The 18559-nt window shown below is 43.2% G+C and overlaps 1 protein-coding gene across 1 annotated transcript in view; it reads left to right on the forward strand.

Moving 5' to 3' along the window:
• Positions 1 to 18559, forward strand: part of sik2b (salt-inducible kinase 2b) — a gene marked incomplete at its 5' end in the record, with an annotated part of 160847 nt that overhangs the window by 108801 nt on the left and 33487 nt on the right. The window contains 2 exons of the mRNA XM_080732055.1: positions 11626 to 11852; positions 15624 to 15776. Of these exons, the coding sequence (XP_080588181.1) occupies positions 11626 to 11852; positions 15624 to 15776 (380 nt within the window). The remainder of the gene's footprint in view (positions 1 to 11625; positions 11853 to 15623; positions 15777 to 18559) is intronic.

The raw sequence follows: 18559 nt of genomic DNA on the forward strand, positions 1-18559 counted from the left end.
TTCACCTTTTATTTGCCGAGCTGCAAATTCCGCTACCACTTAAACTATTGGTACTGTAAGCTACTTATAATATACACTTAAAGGTGTATTCAGTCAGTGATAATGAAAGTGGCCGGGGGTCATCTTGTCCCTTACTGGCCTTTTATAGATTTTTTACACCATTATAATGTTCTCGTTTTGATCATTAGACCCAATCACTGAATATCGGTAGGCCTACGTCTCCAGCTTCAGGATATGTATGATACTGATTTACTACGAGACTGTGGTATTTTATGAGTTCAGTAGTTTACAATCTAGGCATTTAGCAGACGTTCTTAATTCAGAGCGACTGTGGTTCTCAAAACTTTTATTTTGACCATCATAACTAAACATCATAACATAACTATGGCCATACTCTACCCTGATTGGTCGAGAAGGCGAGGACTGGCTGGCCACCACTGAAAACTGTATCTAGTTATGCTCGCAACACGGGCCATGGTGGAAGTCCTTATATGGTCAGCACACATTCTAGTGAGGAGAATGAATGGAAAATGTACCAATTATATTTGTATTTGAATGAAATACAATCACTGAATATACCTTTAAGTACTTGATACAGTCTTTTTTCCCACTCTCTAACAAATCTCTTTGCCAAAAAAATAGCCGATCTACAAGCTCTTGCGTAGATCTATTTTTTTGGCAAATGTTCCGCCCAGGATAATGGATGTTGGGGGTCGCGTTGTGACGCATTGTGATCTTCTAGATCTGCTATTTTTTGGCAATTGTTCTGCCCAAGGATAATTGGTGTTGGGGATATTTTGATTATCGCATAATATCGTAAATCGCGATTTCTTTGGTCACAATAATCGTGATATGAAATGTTCATATCGTCCCATCCCTACCTTCCCCCTCCCCCTCTTTTATTCTCTCTCTCTCTCGCTTCTCTTCCCTTCCTGCGAGGCCGTCCTTCAGAATGTAAGATCAGATGGTATGGAAGGACGAGTCGAGGCTCGTCGCTGTCGCTACGAAACCTCGCATCACGATGTTTTGACGTTTCGTATGTGATTCTTTGTCCATTCATTCAACCGTTTCTCACACAAGTGGCAAAAAAAATAGCCGATCTACAGTGCGTAGCATTGAAGCTATTAACCGATTTAGGCCTAGGATTATTGACTGCTTTAACTTTAGAAAAATAGCAGATATACAAGCTCACAGCACGGCACCGAGTGCCGCGCTGCGAGCTTGTAGATCTGCTATTTTTGAAAAATCATGATTTTTTTTTGGCAAGCCTTTGAATATATTTACTTAAAAGCTAACTTTTTTTAACTCAAATATTTACTTCTGGGTGGTCCCTGGGACAACATATTTTGAGATGGGGGTCCGTGGCCAAATACCTGTAATTTTGGGGATCCTTGACATGAAAAGGTTTGAGAACAGCATGATTTAGAGGAAGGATTTTGAAGTCGGGTCAAAGATCGGGTCAAAGATATTCAAAGACTTGTACTCATTTTCAAGATTTTTCAAAAATAGCAGATCTACAAGCTCGCAGCGCGGCACTCGGTGCCGCGCTGTGAGCTTGTATATCTGCTATTTTTCTAAAGTTAAAGCGTAAAATAATGGTTAAAGTGGTTGAATTCTAATGCGACTCGGGCGCGTTCCAGGCATTTGAGAGTTAAGTGAAGATGTCGGAAATGTGTTCAAGTGTGTCTGAGGGCTTTCCATTGATATACAGGTTCTTTTTTTTTCCATTTCCTGAAAGGTTTACAGTGTTGGACATAATGAGGTTTTCCCCCTTGACATAGATAGAAGACATCCATCTGAGAGTGTTCATCACATACCTGCCTGTAGCGTCTTTACAGCCACTGTTCCGTGTTTTACCTCCAACACAGCCTGACTGGGCCAAACCAATGTATCGGTCGGGCTCTTGTTTTTAACCACTTGAACCCTGCATCCATTAACACAACGGAAGCGGACTTACGCTTTATTTTGAAGCTTCAAAATAAAGCTTCGTGCGTGTGCACGTGAGTGTCCACTGAGTGACGATTGAGGAAGATAATCCATTTATTTACAAACGCTCGTGAAACTAAAATCCAAACCGGGGGCCGACCATCGCGGTAAAGTGTCGCCGTAAAAACAATCAGATCTCTGCTTCCCTGGCGTTCTTTGCACCTTATTCAGAGATAAAGCCCTTTTTATGTTTCAGCATAGAATAGAAATCAATGCAGGCTAGATGCTCCATTTCGCTTCTGTGCGCGTCATGTTATGACATATGCACCAGCGTCTCTCACAGGGTACACAGGACGGATGCAGCTGCATGTAACAAAGTTAACCCTTTGTCTCGTTGAGAGACGAGACAACTGAGATTTGGCACAGCGACCTCCAGTGGCCGTATCTCGTTACTGAACGAGTTTGGCCCCCAAGTTGTTAAGCGAAGCTTTTGGTGTGACACAGCCCTTGTCCTCTGGAACTCTCTCCCCATGGAGATTCACCAATCGCCAGTTGCCAGCATTGGACTCCTTCAAGTCCGCACTGAAGACACTTGTTTACTCAGGTTTTTTTGGAAAATAATGTGTCTATTTCTGTATTGTTAAGAGTCCTTGAGTTTTTGAAAGGCTCTTTATAAATTCAAGTTAATATTATTATTATTATTATTATTATTATTATTATATTTTGGGGGGAACATTAGTATCTACAAGGAGATCGTCTTATCTTTGGCAAAAACAAAGTGGTGGTCCTGAAAATGAAATTTGCATTTTGTCCAATCCCTAGTCCAAGTATACTTGTAAGTGAAGTTGTTTGGTTTAAGTGGTGAGCAGCCCCTGCATGTCCAGTAATCCTGCAGAACAGGTGAGAGCAGAGAATGTAGCTCAGTGGAGCAGGTCCACGTACCGGCCCTCCACCGCTCTGTATGTCGGGGCTAAGCAGTTCACAGTGTTAACCACTACCGCAGCCACCACCATCGGAGTCCACCTCTGCATTGTTTTCTGGCTCCCTGCAGTCTTTTGTGCGCGCGTGCGTGTGTGCGCGCGTGTCTGTTTTACTATACTTGAGAGACAAAATGTCCCCAGAATTTGAGAAATGGACATGTATTTTTTTCTTTATTTTGCTTGATTTATACGCAGACAGTCGGACACTGCTGCCACGCTGGTGTCCTACACCAGTGCGTGTGTGTGTGTGTGCAGATGTGTGCGTCATCATCATCATCATCATCATCATCGCAGTGTGAGTCAGTCAGGTTAGCTAACCCTTCTGCTAACAGCAGCGAACCCCGCTGTTAGCGGCGCTGCTAGCCGCCGTCAGCTAGCTAGCTTGGCAACAGATTGAACTCCAGAGCCGCGCGGCTGTTTATGTAACCTGGGGAAGAGTCAGGACAAGTGCTTCCAGCTCCTCCTCAACCTTTCCCTGAGGGGAGAGAGAGACTCCTCCCTGTCTGTGTGTCTGTGTGTCTGTGTGTCTGTGTGTCTGTCTGTCTGTCTGTCTGTCTGTCTATGTATGTATGCACAGTATGTGTGTCTACAGTCAGTAACACTTGCTCCCAGTGGTGGAAAAGGTACTCAAATGTTTTGCTTAACTAAAAGTATCAATACTGCAATGCAGAAATACTCAGTTTCAAGTAAAAGTTGAGAATTCAAAATGTACTTGAGTAAAAGTACAAAAGTCTTGGCTTCAAAATGTACTTAAAGTGCCAAAAGCAAAAAGTACAAACATTTTTGAAAATGGCAGATCTGCAAGCTCACAATACGTCGCATTGCGACGCATTGTGAGATCTTGTAGATCAGTTTATGTATGTTTTATAATATTACGATTTATTTCTGCAAAGTAACTAGAATTAATGTTTTCAAATAAGTGGAGTAAAAGTACAATATTTGGATCAGAGATGTAGTGGAGTAAAAGTATTGGAAAATTGGAAATACTCAAGTAAAGTACAAATACCTCAAAAGTGTACTTAAGTAAATCTACTTAGTTACTTCACGCCACTGCTTGCGCCACAGGGGGTTATAGTGTGGGACCTTGAAACGATTAAGATGTTATGAGAATGTGTGTGTGTGTGTTGGGGGGGGGGGGGGGGTAATGTCAGTCCTGTGGCCCACAGCACACAGACGCTCTCTCTCACACACACACACACACACACACACACACACACACACACACACACACACACACACACACACACACACACACACACACACACACACACACACACACACACCGGTCCAGCCCCTGTACTGTACTGTTCTGTGAGTGAGGAGGAGAACACAGTGTGCCGACAGTCTGCACACACTACCCTACTATCTCTCTCCTCTCTGTCTCGTTCCTCTGCGCTGGTGCTCTGCACGGCCTAGCACGGCATGGCCTAGCACGGCACGGCACGGCCAACTCGCAATGTCTAGACACAGGGTTTGTCAAAGTTGGCCCCCAGGCTAAAATATGTTATACTTTTCACCAGTAAGACTCCCTAATCGGGAGATAAGGGTCGCATGTATGTTGTCTGCAAAAAGCAACCTCATGTTGCCGCTAGAAGAGGGGCATGTGAGAAATCAGGGGCGGAGGTTGTGGTTTGCCAGATGTAGGCCACGCTCCTCACCTGGACAAAGCCAGATGTTGGAGCTTAGCTCCTTCCAGGAGCACCGCTCCGTGTCCGCACACAATACGGATGCTCTCCCCATTTAATTTTTCAACCAAACAACGTTTTGCCTGGTATGGCTTTATTGGCAGTTATTTTTTCAACTTGAAACTCTCATATTCTATAGGTAGGAAGATGGTGTTGTTTCCCATAGTTCTATACAGGCATGCAAATGTGTAGCTTCTCAGAGAAAATCAATGTTTTTAATCTAAATAGGTCATTTGCGTGAATCATGCAGATTTTCGTCGTTGTCGGGTCGTTGTCGGGTGAAAATCTTGTATGTCCAAAACCGTTTGTTTTGAATTTATCATTTTAAAAATGATTTAAACTAGTGAAAACAAGTGGTGCGAGGAGTTGTGTGCTTGTAGATCTGCTGTTTTCACTACTTTTGTGCTTCGGCCTCGTATGATTTGCCAAAGAACGCACAGATTTGTAGATACGAGATTTCCACCCGACAACGACGACATACTAGTGTTGTTGCTGCTCTTATACCACCATTATTACTGGGGTTGGTGGGGGCCAGACAGTAGCCCCCCGCGGGCCACAAATGGCTCGCGGGCCGCCTATTGGGGAACCCTGCCATAGCTCTATAGGTTTGTGGTAGGTAGATAGTGTTACAGGACGACGCTAACCCCCAAAACAACAAATAACGTAATCCCCCAGCGAGGGCTGTGTGTCGTACGTTATCCCCTGCTCCATCTATCCCTGCGTTGCTGTGCAGTGTTGTTGGACAGTGACTCAGACGTTGTGACGCTATTAGGGCCTCGCTCTGTTTTCCTTTGCCTCTCTATCGCTGTCACATCTCCTGTCTCCACTGACTTTGGATCAGAACGGTGCAGATAACATTAATAACGCAAACCTCCGCGTCAGTTCGACCCTAAGCTCACTGACTGACTGACTTAACCCATTTAGGCCTACGATTATTGACTGCTTTAACTACTGAAAAATAGCAGATATACAAGCTCACAGCGCGGCACCGAGTGCCGCGCTGCGAGCTTGTAGATCTGCTATTTTTGAAAAATCACGATTTTTCTTTGCAAGTCTTTGAATATATCTATTTAAAAGCGAACATTTGTAAATCAAATATTTGCTTCTGGGGGGTCCCTGGAACAACATATTTTGAGATGGGGGTCCGTGGCTAAATACCTGTAATTTTGCGGGTCCTTGACATGAAAAAGTTTGAGAACCACTGATTCAGAGGAAGGATTTAGAAGTCGGGTCAAAGATCGGGTCAAAGATATTCATAGACTTGCACACATTTTCACGATTTTTCAAAAATAGCAGATCTACAAGCTCGCAGTGCGGCACTCGGTGCCGCGCTGTGAGCTTGTATATCTGCTATTTTTCTAAAGTTAAAGCATAAAATAATGGTTAAAGTGGTTAAAATCTAACACGACTCGGGCGCGTTCCCGGTATTTGAGAGTTAAGGGCTTTGCACACAGACGCGTTTTTTTTTTCGCACGGAAAAAAACGGACGATTTAATCTTTTTAAAGAAAACAATGATTCTCTATGACCTCATGCACACCGGCTCCGAATTTGCAATGCGGCAGGTGGCTGCATGCGGCTGTGCGTTTTTTTCACCGATTCGATTCGTGCGTCTTGTCGCATGCGGTAAAAACTCATTGACTCCTTCATCATTCCTTTTCGGATCCGTAGTGTGGATTCCGCACAGCCTTGCACACCAAATCCAATGCGTTTTTAATCATGCAGCAAACGGAATAAAGAACGCGTGCAAAGCCCTTGACTGTACTCGTAGATTAAAAGTTGTCAGTCGGACTGATTCCAGTCATTTGAATTCCATAGACTCCAACCAACATCATCGTCTTTCTCTTGGCCTTTCTCTAAGGACGATTTATATAGTTTAACTCATTTACTGCCATTGTTTACTGCCAGTAAACAATGGCAGTAAAAGTGTTAATATGCGCCAGTGTCGCACACCAGATCACAGATATCCAGCTCTGAACTATAGATAGATTAGTAGTTTTGCTTTCTCCTGGTCTTGGGAAGGGACAATTCAAGCATGTCGCTGGTAAAGTGAAGTCATACGGTAACTAGAGATAATGGTTTCTGCCAGGCCAAGGAGTAGTAGTGAATCTTAGCCAATCATTTTGAAAAATAGCAGATATACAAGCTCACAGCGCAGCACCGAGTGCCGCGCTGCGAGCTTGTAGATCTGCTATTTTTGAAAAATCATGAAAATTCAAATTTTGACCCGATTCTATAAGTGTCTTTTGAATCCTTCAAAGATTTTTTGAAAAAACTATGTTTCTATGTCAGCAATCTGGCCAGCCGTCGTCAAAGAAAAGGCCCTTTTCACTTAACTGGAGCTCAGTTAGTCTGTTCTTGAGAGACTACTATGTCAGTGGTTCTCAAACCTTAGTAGTAGTAGTGAATCTTATCCAATCAGGATGAAATATGAAAAATCGGACGGATCTGTCTTGATCATAATGACTATAGAGATAATACGTACCGATTTGCATGATGTTTGGCCACAATCTGTAGGAGTAATATAAAAAGTGAATGTGTTTAGCAAAAATTGGCCTTCTGGAGGCGCTATAAAAGGCAGATGGGGAAAATGCAGGGTAGAGCAGGGGTCTTCAACACGACTCGGTGTAACTCCACACCAGCGACAGATTGAATGTGTTAAGATGGATGTTTGAGCGCTTGAGTCATTGTGATGTAATGCTATGTTTTCTGGCCCCGGACAGACAGACAGACAGACAGACAGACAGACAGTCAGTCAGTCAGTCAGTCAGTCAGTCAGTCAGTCAGTTGGTCCAGCAGTCAGCTCAGCCAGACAGACAGACAGGCAGCCAGTAGTGTTGAATTTTGACAGCAAATTTTGAATTAGTTTTAGTCATGGGTCTTTTGAATAAAATGTAATTTAGTTTTAGTCTAGTTTTAGTCAACTAAATTATTATACGACTAAACCTACAGTTCATTTGGTCGACTAAAATGTATTTTGACGGGCCTTGATGGCGTTGTAATGGCTGATTTATACTTGGTTGCATGCCGATCTACATGCTAACAGCGTTGTGGGCTTGTAGATCTGCTATTTTCAGAGCGCAACGCCCAAGCGCAACCAAGCGTAAAATGACCTGCCTTTTAGTTCTACTGGATCTCTTCTCCACTCACAGCGAGCTTGTAGATCTGCCGTTTTTGAAAAGTCGTGTGCAAATCGTTGAATATATGTATTTTTTAAGCGAACATTTGTTGCTCAAATTTTGCTTCTCGGGGGTCCCTGGAACTAAATATTTTGAGGATGGGGGTCCATGGCCAAATACATATCAATTTAGGGGTCCTTCACATGAAACAGTTTGAGCACCACTGACATGGAAACATAGGTTTTTCCCAAAAAAAAATAGAAGGATTTGAAATATTGAAAGACTTGCACACATTTTCACGATTTTTCCAAAAATAGCAGATCTACAAGCTCGCAGCGCGGCACTCGGTGCCGCGCTGTGAGCTTGTATATCTGCTATTTTTCAATGGTTAAAAAAGTACCCATGGGGCCCGGAATTTGGTGCGACACCCATGGACACTGAAGTCAGCCAGTCAGTTGGTTCCAGCAGGCAGCTCAGTCAGCTCAGCCACCCAGGGCCAGGGCAGCCAGTCTGGGCCAGCTGCATAGCCCGGCTCTCCCTGGTGACTTGGAGCTTCCAGAAAATGTGTGCAGCCTCAGCCCTGTTGCTATAAACAAGGCGACGCTTACTGCTGTTTGCTCCTGACTGAGCTATACAGTTCAGTTAGAGAGACATGGCTGAACAAAGGCCACGGGTTCAAGGAAGGCCCTGAATGCATTTTGGATTATTATTTTTTTTTCTGCTGAATATGCTGTCGTTTTGGCAAAAATGTGCCCAGAACTTGACGAAAATTTCAAAATATTCCAAGATTTTCAAAATAATCTACAAGCTGTTGTGAGCTTGTAGATCTGCCATTTACTGTACGCTATTTGTGATACGACAACGAATATAGAGTATACAGTTAAATAGCTCCATATTCTGATACTAATGTTGAGTGTTTGTTGAGTTGAGTAACAGGAATCTTCCAGTCTCTCCAGTTCTTTAGCAAACAGAAAATTTCATTTTTTGGTCAGGTTACCAAATGTATCCAATCAGGAGCGAGAACCCATACAGGAGATGAAGAAACAAGATGAAAGCAGGCAATTTTGGAAGTGTAACCACCTGAAGATGTATTTTTCTGTTTATCAAAGAGCTAAACAGGAGAGACAGGGAGAGCCCTGTACCTGAACAAACACTCTGTAGCGATGATTGCTGTCAGAATATAAAGCTTTACATTTCTTACTAAATATCTTTCTGTTAACCGAACCGAAACAATAGGAGGTATTCAAAATGCATGTTTTCCATTACAGTGGAAATAATACCGTAAACGATGACAAAAATGTCCCAACAGGATATCTTATTAATAATCCCCAAAGACAGACGTGCAACCGGAAATTAACTCGAGGCCAAGAAGAGTCGAAACGTTGCCAAAAATCTCCCAGCCTGCGTCCAAGACCTTTAAGACATTTAGAACGGGTACACATTATTGTGTATCATTATTTTATGCTTTAACTATTGAAAAATAGCAGATATACAAGCTCACAGCGCGGCACCGAGTGCCGCGCTGCGAGCTTGTAGATCTGCTATTTTTTTTTTTAATCGTGAAAATTCGAATTTTGACCCGATTCTATAAGTGTCTTTTGAATCCTTCTAAGATTTTTTTGAAACACCTATGTTTCTATGTCAGCAATCTGGCCAGCCATCGTCAAAGAAAAGGTCCTTTTCACTTAACTGGAGCTCAGTTAGTCTGTTCTTGAGAGACTACTATGTCAGTGGTTCTCAAACCTTTTCTTGTGAAGGACCCCCAAAATGATATTTATTCGGCCCACGGACCCGCATCTCAAAATATCTAGTTCCAGGGACCACCCAGTCGAAAAAATTTGAGTTACAACCGTTTGCTTTGAAAATACATATATTCAAAGATTTGCACACATTTTCACGACTTTTTTCAAAAAATAGCAGATCTACAAGCTCGCAGCGCGGCACTCGGTGCCGCGCTATGAGCTTGTATATCTGCTATTTTTCACTGGTTTAAAGCATTCAATAATTCTAGGCCCTAAATGGGTTAAGACATTAACCGGAGCGGCGGGGGTGCGAGGCTTGAGAGAAACGCGGTCTGGTAGGAAGGAATGCCGCGGAGAGACGGCACACAGTCGGGCCAACGTGCCACAGCCGGAGCGCCGTAATCCTGTTAACCCATTTAGAACGGGTACACATTATTGTGTATCATTATTTTGTGCTTTAACTATTGAAAAATAGCAGATATACAAGCTCACAGCGCGGCACCGAGTGCCGCGCTGCGAGCTTGTAGATCTGCTATTTTTGAAAAAGTCGTGAAAATGTGTGCAAATCTTTGAATATAATGTATTTTTCAAAGCGAACGTTTGTAACTAAAATTTTGCTTCTGGGGGGTCCCTGGAACTAAATATTTTGAGATGGGGGTCCGTGGCCAAATAAATATCATTTTGGGGGTCCTTCACATGAAAAGGTTTGAGAACCACTGACATAGTAGTCTCTCAAGAACAGACTAACTGAGCTCCAGTTAAGTGAAAAGGAGCTTTTCTTTGACGATGGCTGGCCAGATTGCTGACATAGAAACATATATTTTTTTCAAAAAAACCTAGAAGGATTCAAAAGACACTTCGGGTCAAAATTTAAAATGTCAAGATTTTTCAAAAATAGCAGATCTACAAGCTCGCAGCGCGGCACTTGGTGCCGCGCTGTGAGCTTGTATATCTGCAATTTTTTTAATAGTTAAAGCATGAAATAATAATACACCATAACGTGTACCCGTTCTGAATGGATTAAGAACCCAGCTGTGAGTCTGACGTCAAGCGCATCCCGTCCCTAACTAGAGGTGTGGAGCTCTCATTAGGTGGGGGAAGCGAGAGCGCGGGGGGAGGTTCATCAGGGCCGGGGACCCCTGCCAGGCAGCCAGAACACGTCATCGTCTGTCTGGTCACCGCTTCCGCATTATAGTAAAGTATAAGTATAGCCTGTTATGGTTCCAGAGTGATTCATGTGGCCGGTAGGTCAGAACCCCGAGTCTATCTTAGGCATGGGAGATGGGACCATATAGAAATTACGGCCCGCGGGGGGCTACTGTCTGACCCACACCAACCCCAGTAATAATGGTGGTATAAGAGCAGCAACAACACTAGTATATCGTCGTTGTCGGGTGGAAATCTCGTATCTCCAAATGTGTACGTTCTTTCGCAAATCATACAAGGCCGTCGCACAAATGTAGTGAAAACAGCAGATCTACACACATAAACATCAAAGGGGGGCTTGAGCCCCAGCCCTTTTACCCGTCTGTAAAAAGTGCCCTCTCCAGACCATGAATGCAGTTTTTACTATGGTTAAATAAATGCAAATGCCCCTCTTTCCGTGCCATACCTGAAGGCGGCATTCAAGAGAATTGCCTTCATATCCAAACTCTCCTGAACTTGAATGCAGCGTCTTATGTTGAAAGAATTGCCCTCTCTCTCAGTGTAGAAATCCATGCCGTTACGCCACATCTCCAGTATTGACTTGATTATGCTTAGTTCAGTGTGGTAACAAGCGCTGTAAATAGCCGACCTCCAAGCGCACAACGCGTCGCAGCTCGACGCGTTGAAGCAGGGCTTTGCTTTACCAAAAGACTTTCTGCCCGACAGTGATACTATTTTAGTGATTATGTTGCGAGGAAAACGTTGAAATAACAGCCATATTGGTTAGAACTGACTGAAAATAACTTTGTACTTCATTTGTTTTATGCACCCTAATGTAATTTTATAATTTTATTATGTTTCCTTATGCTCGATGTTTTGTGTAAAGCACATTGTTGAAATGTGCTATAGAAATACAACTGCCTTGCCTTACAGGTTAAACACGTTAAATTGGAAGTGATGACACCAAGATATTAAGCTTAAATCGTGTATTAACCCAGTAGTTTCTCACTCTCTGCCTTCACCCTCCAGACTGTGAACACCTGATCCGCAAGATGCTGGTCCTGGACCCGTCCAAGCGTCTGTCCGTGGCCCAGATCAAGGAACACAAGTGGATGGTGCTGGACGTGCCGGTGCAGAGGCACCTGATGTACCAGCAGGTGCTGCCCGCCGAGGGAGGCCCGGCGCTGGGAGAGTACAGCGAGCAGGTCCTCCGTCTGATGCACAGCCTGGGCATCGACCAGCACAAGACTGTAGAGGTGAGTGGTTCTCAGTGTTTCTCAAACTTTTACATTTCAAGGTCTCCCCTTAACTCTAACAGTATACATATGGAACCAAATGGACCTGTCGGGGTCCATTTTAGTCTCGCGAGGCCAGACGCGATTTGGGCAAATGCTCCCGGCATACAGTCTGGCAAACAGAAATAGAAACGATGAGTGCGAGATAAAGCGGATGTGACGCAACCGCTCCCTTGGTGCAGTAACAATAACATGTCCTACTGGAAGCGTTAAGTCTCCTTTCAATATTTCTGGGGGCATTATTTGTCTTTCTCTGGTGTTATCTCCATGATGTTTTCAAACGTTTTCTTAAACTATACACCCAAAACAAGAATAGGCCGTTCGAATGACTTTGTCTGAGCTATTGTGTTTCTGTTATGTTTCCAATGGGACTACAGTTCAGTGCAGCAGTGGCTACTTCCGATACTTGCCGTTCGGGAGCTGCCGTTCCAGACTCTATATAGCATTCGGAGATTGTGGAATAGTTGTCTGGCTACGCGAGACTAGGTCCATTTGGTTCCATTTGTATGCTGTTAGAGTCACAGACTTGTATGGGTCAATTTAGACCCCCATAAAGGAACCCACACAGTCCCTGGAATCCACTTTGAGATCCACTATGCTTATGATTTCTGATCCATTCGTACCGGTGTTGATTTCGTCGGCTAAAACCACGACGAAAAATGATCGTAGACTACCTCTTCTCACTGGCGAAAACTACGTAAAGACTAAGCTATGACGACTGAAACTACTGTAAGACTAAATATATTGACACTTTGGCCAAGAAATGAAAACTAGATTAAAATGTTAGGGAGGGACTAGTGCTGTAGAACTAAAAGACATTTAGTCATTTTATGTTCGGTTGCGCCGATCTGCAAGCTCACAACGTTTTAAAATCAGGCATTATGACACCAACTACATTGTTTAGTTATAGTAGGACAACTTTGTTTTTTTACAACAAGGGTTCATATTTTAGATTTTAATCAGAGAAAAGAAAAAGTGAGGGTTAAAATGTTTTCATTTGCTTCATTCTATTGTTTTATCGCATTTACCGTGCTAAAATGTGGGGCATGCGTACGCATGGGGGCATGCGTACAAGTGGCTAAATATGTCTTTTTAGACACAATAAGCCAGCAGTTTCTTTATTGCTATTTACAGTAACACTTCTAGCCCCCATAAGTCACATCCAACCATGAAAGGTTGCGTTGTATCTTGGGAATGGGCTTATTCTGTGTAAAATGACATATTTAGCCACTTGTACGCATGCCCTCAACCACTGAAATAAGAATCTCTAAAACATTAGAAAGAAGGAAATGAAATAATTTTAACACTGATCTTTTATATTCTTTAATTAAATCTAAAATATGAACCCTTGTTGTAAAAAACTAAAGTTGTCATTTAATTTCTACTGCTATAGACCTTTTTCCAGCTTGCTGCCGAGTAGCTGCGGTCTCGTTACACAGCCGCACGCACACACATAGGTGCCGCTTGACACCGCAGTTATGGCTGTCGCTCTGAGAAATTGGTCTATATAAGACATAGAACATCATTAGTGTACAAATGCAAAGCCAAATTTGGTGTCCGTAAGGAAGTTATAGTGTCAATCAGCTCATGGTCAGCTGTGGTTTTTGTGTGAACAAGGTCCGCTATCCGCCTGCTTGGACAAAGCATCAACCAGCACCGTATAGCCCACTGCTCCTGTTTTCTTTTTTTTTTTACATCTCTTTGGTTGACGGAGGCGCAGCCAAAAAAGACGTCATCCAAAATCCTGCAAAACCCATTTTATGTATGTTATGCTATGCTTTGTCGGTATCACTTTGAGATGAATGACTCAAGCTGGGCAATAATATTTGGGCTTTTGGGACGAAAACCTCTTATCTCCAAGTATTCTAGCTTTTCATGTTTTTTCGTTAATTAAGGCCCCACTTAATCGTACTGCAGCGTCACACAAAAGCATCAAAAGTAGCAGATCTTCAAGCTTAAGTTGTCGATCTGCTGCTTTTGCTATTTTGTGAATTTGAATCCTGAAAAGTAGCCTTTTTGGACATTATGAGGTTTCCACCTGATAGAGTGTAATATGAAATGTTTCTATGAAATTCTAAGCCACATGTGGCAGTGGTTAAACGATTGTATCCAACAAAACTGTCAAGCGAGAATGTTGGAAGATTTACATTTTGTATAAAACCCGCTCTTTTTAAAAGGTTTTGTTCTTTCTGGCTCGTGGGTTCAACGGTTTCAGCTGTTCTTTTTTTTTGTGGCATATTTGCTTAGTGTGTGTGTGCGTGCGTGCGTGAGTGTGTTTTCGAAATGAACAGATCAGATACACTCAATAGGGGAATAAAAACCTATAATGCACCCACAACATTAGAATTGTCTAAGCTTGCAGAAATGAACAAATTTCAGATATAGTCGTAATTATTTGTTACTTAGCTGCCGTAGACTCAGTGGTGCTGCATGAGCTGTTTGTATAATGGAATATAAATGACTACAGCATAAGTGCATCTGAAACAAAGTGTTTCAACATCATTTCGTCGATAGTAAAGCTGTTATTTGCAAAGTTGTTTGGGTGGGCTGAAATGTCGGTGTATTATTGGGGAAGTGAATTATTGTACAATTGAAATGCCTTAAGGAATGGAGAAAAAACAAACTAAGCGTCTGATATTGGCTCTTCTAGTAGCGCAAAAGCTTGGAGTGTTGACAAAGAAACAACATTAAATAAACGCACTACCATCTATCTCTCGCGTTGATTTTTGTTCCGCTTATCCGGAGTTGGATCGCGAAGGCGGCGGTTCCCTGCTGAGAATCCCAGACTTCCTCGCTGTCCCTGCATGGCCACATTAGCCAGCTCTGACTGAAGGGAGGGGACAGGGGGGTCCTGAGGCGTTTCCAGGCCAGCGTGGAGATATAATCCCCACCCATCTGGTCCCGGGTCTGCCCTGTGGTCTCCTCCCAGCTGGACATTGAAGACCTCCCTGGGTTTAGGTCGACCAGGAAGGCATCCTTACTAGACGCCCCGGACCACCACCTCTAACTCTACTGGCTCCTTGTGAAGGAGCAACTACTCACAGATTGACACTCTAGGCATTTTTTTTTTTACCTTCTAGTTTTAGTTACAGCATTAGTTTTAGTTTGATTGATTGATTGATTGATTGATTGATTGAAGGAGGGTAGAGACTAGGGAGTAGCACTTTTGGATGGATGGGGGCCATTCCACATTTTGGTAGCATAATCGTAAAAATTAATTCTGGGCCCTGGGTACAAGGATTCTCTGCAGCCCCCCATGAATGTTCTTCATAGGGGGAGGGGGTTTAACCCATTTATACAGGGAACGCATTATTACCCCTTATTTTGTGCTTTAACTATTGAAAAATAGCAGATATAAAAGCTCACTCACAGCGCGCTGCGAGCTTGTAGATCTGCAATCTTTGAAAAATCATGAAAATGTGTGCAAGAAAAACCTGTTTCTATGTCAGTGGTGCTCAAACTTTTTCAAGTGTAAGGACCCCCAAAATGATATGCATGTGGCCACCATCTCAAAATATTTAGTTCCAGGGACCCCCCTGAAGCAAAATGTTAGTTAAAAATATTCGCTTAAATATATATATATATATATTCAAAGATTTGCACACATTTTCACAACTTTTCAAAAATAGCTATAATTAAGGCCCCTCAGTCCCACTCCCCCCCCCCCTTTGTGACGCCCCTGCACGCATTACCCTTGCTTTTATTGCCTGTCTGTCTCCGTCTCTCCTGCAGTCTCTCCAGAATAAGAGTTACAACCACTTTGCTGCTATCTACTACCTGCTGGTGGAGAGGCTGAAGGCGCATCGCTGCAGCTTCCCTGTGGAGCAGAGACTGGACCCCCGCCAGAGGAGGCCCAGCACCATCGCTGAGCAGACCCTCGCTAAGGTACGCCAGACCGTTAACTTAACCAATTTAGGCCTAGAATTATTGAATGCATTAACTCTTGAAAAATAGCAGATATACAAGAAAAAATCTGTGAAAAATCTGTGAAAAAAATCTAGATTTTCTTTTTTTTGCAAGTCTTTGAATATATCTATTTAAAAGTGAACATTTGTAACTCAAATATTTGCTTCTTGGGGGGTCCCTGGATCAACATATTTTGAGATGGGGGTCTGTGGCCAAATACCTGTAATTCTGGGTGTCCTTGACATGAAAAAGTTTGAGAACCGCTGATTCAGAGGAAGGATTTAGAAGTCGGGTCAAAGATCGGGTCAAAGACTTGCACACATGTTCACGATTTTTCAAACATAGCAGATCTACAAGCTCGCAGCGCGGCACTCGGTGCCGCGCTGCGAGCTTGTAGATCTGCTATTTTTCAATCGTTAAAACATTAAATAATGGTTGAAGTGATTCAAATCTAACACGACTCGGGCACATTCCAGGTATTTGAGGGTTAATGTGCAACGTTGTTTTCTCACTAGACGTTAAACAAACCAACATAAAGTTTAAGTGCACACGACTTTTTAACTCATTCTGTGGCTATCCCGAACATGTTCGGCTTTATTTCAATCCAAAACAATTTTGTTTTATTAATTGACTTACCCTGAGCTGCTTGTAGAGTCGTGGGTGGTCCTGGCTCGTCCTACGCTAGCCAGCTAGCCATTTTACATGGTCCGACGATATATTCCATTAAAAATGGTTTTAAAATACATTTTTGAGCCCCCCAATGTTCACCAAATGTTCAGCGCCGCTTCCGGAACGTAGTCCAGTGTGCCTATCCCGAACATGTTCGGCTTTTTTAATGAAATGAATAAAATGATCCGAGGCCTTCTGAAGCCTGAGCCTAAATTTAAAATCCAGTGGTCCAAATCCTGGGGAAGCCATGCCGGCCGTTAGCCGCGAACGTAGCCGCGAATCGCCGCCGAATCCAATGAAAAACCACATCTTTGGAGGCCCATATCTCTGGATTGTGTTTTTAGGGATGTGGCGCGAGGTTTATTTACAGCGAAATCGCCGAAAAAACCATCTTTAAAATGACAAAATGGGAATAGCTATTCTGTTAGCATTATCATCCGGGACCTTTCCATGACGTGCACGAACGTGAGCACGCGCGTCACTGCAACGTGAGCCCCCGGATGCTAATGCAGTCCCCTATGGGAGAAAGTCTGGCATTCTTTGGTGCCCTCTAGGGGCTGGCACTGGAAGCGTTAATACCTCTAAAATGACAAATTAAACATTGGTCAAATGTTAGAGGCAGAAATTGGAAAATAGCAGATCTACATGCTCACAACGCCTCGCGTTGCGAGGCCGGCTATTTTCACAATAGAACCATGTTATACAAAATGTTATGCCTCAACTCTTAGTGCAATTTACAATTTACAGTTTAGGCATTTAGCAGACGCTTTTAATCCAAAGCGATTTACAATAAGCAGGTAATACATCAATACAATAAGCAAGATAATACGTCAATACATCAACAGCAATACAACAAATGCATAGGAATATCAATCTAGAAAAACAATAACATACAGTAGGTAGACCACGCACCTCACCGGCGCCTAACTCTGTCCCCACTAGGGGGAGCACAAATCCAGGATTTCTTTTTTTTTTTTTTTTTTTTTGGCGCCGCAAAGCGGCGCCGCGAAAAATCGGATATTTGCGGTTCTAAAGTCGGCCCTGCGGTCCGCGGGGCACCCAACAAGCCAACACACAACACAACACAACCACACTGACCACAAGTCCACAACCATGACCACAGATCTGCAACCAGCAGCTACCAATATTTACAAGCAAGCAAGCATCTCATCACACGCACGCACGCACTCACTCACTCACTCACTCACTCACTCACACACACACACACACACACACACACACACACACACACACACACACACACACACACACACACGGAGGAGGAGAGAAGAGGCTCCACAGTGAACAGTTAGTTAAATAAAGCCATGTCTTACCTTGAGAAAATGACAAGAAAATATCCAATTTTATATTGAGGTGCCCAGAAGAAAGTTCCTTGGAGGCACACAACACAACGTGCCATGTCATCCAGCTTCTTTGAACAGCGTCAAAAAGTTTAGTTCACGTATGGTAAATGTAAAAGCTATCCACATGTCCTATGGATGTCTGTAGTTAACCCCAGGTAGCATATTCCACTGTGAAACAACTGTTTCATTCTGTTATTTAGATAAAGCCATGCATGCCATGTTTGTTGTTGTGCAGCGCTCTGTCAGCCGAGGTTCAGACAGTCACTGATTGGTTGAGAAACCAGTTGTTACCTTTTCCACTGTTTGTAGCAATAACTTGGCTCGTGTCATGTGGTAACTTATTCAAATAGTCCATACAACTTCTGTGTAGATAACGATGATTTATTACTTCCAGGGACAGGCAGGAACATACAGCATAAACGTCATGTTTTCACTATTAATCCACTTGTATTAACTTAACTTCTCACTAATATATTCTCCCCAGCATCACACCGCACATTCACTTCCGCGCCGGTCTCAAAACACAGCGTCAACGTCATCCCGTACTGCTCCTAAGCCCGCCCCCTTAAAGGCACAGGCTTGGCATATAACACAGTAGACCTATACCTCCCGCCCCCCATTCGCTGTGATTGGTTTAGAACTTAGAAGCCATGCTATGGGTGCTTCAAAGGGTCAAACAAGGCGAATTTCTGACGTTCTTCTTCTTAATCACATTTTGTGATTATATGA

The sequence above is a fragment of the Nannobrachium achirus genome (assembly GCF_963921795.1).
Source record: "Nannobrachium achirus genome assembly, chromosome: 8".
Taxonomy (NCBI): domain Eukaryota; kingdom Metazoa; phylum Chordata; class Actinopteri; order Myctophiformes; family Myctophidae; genus Nannobrachium; species Nannobrachium achirus.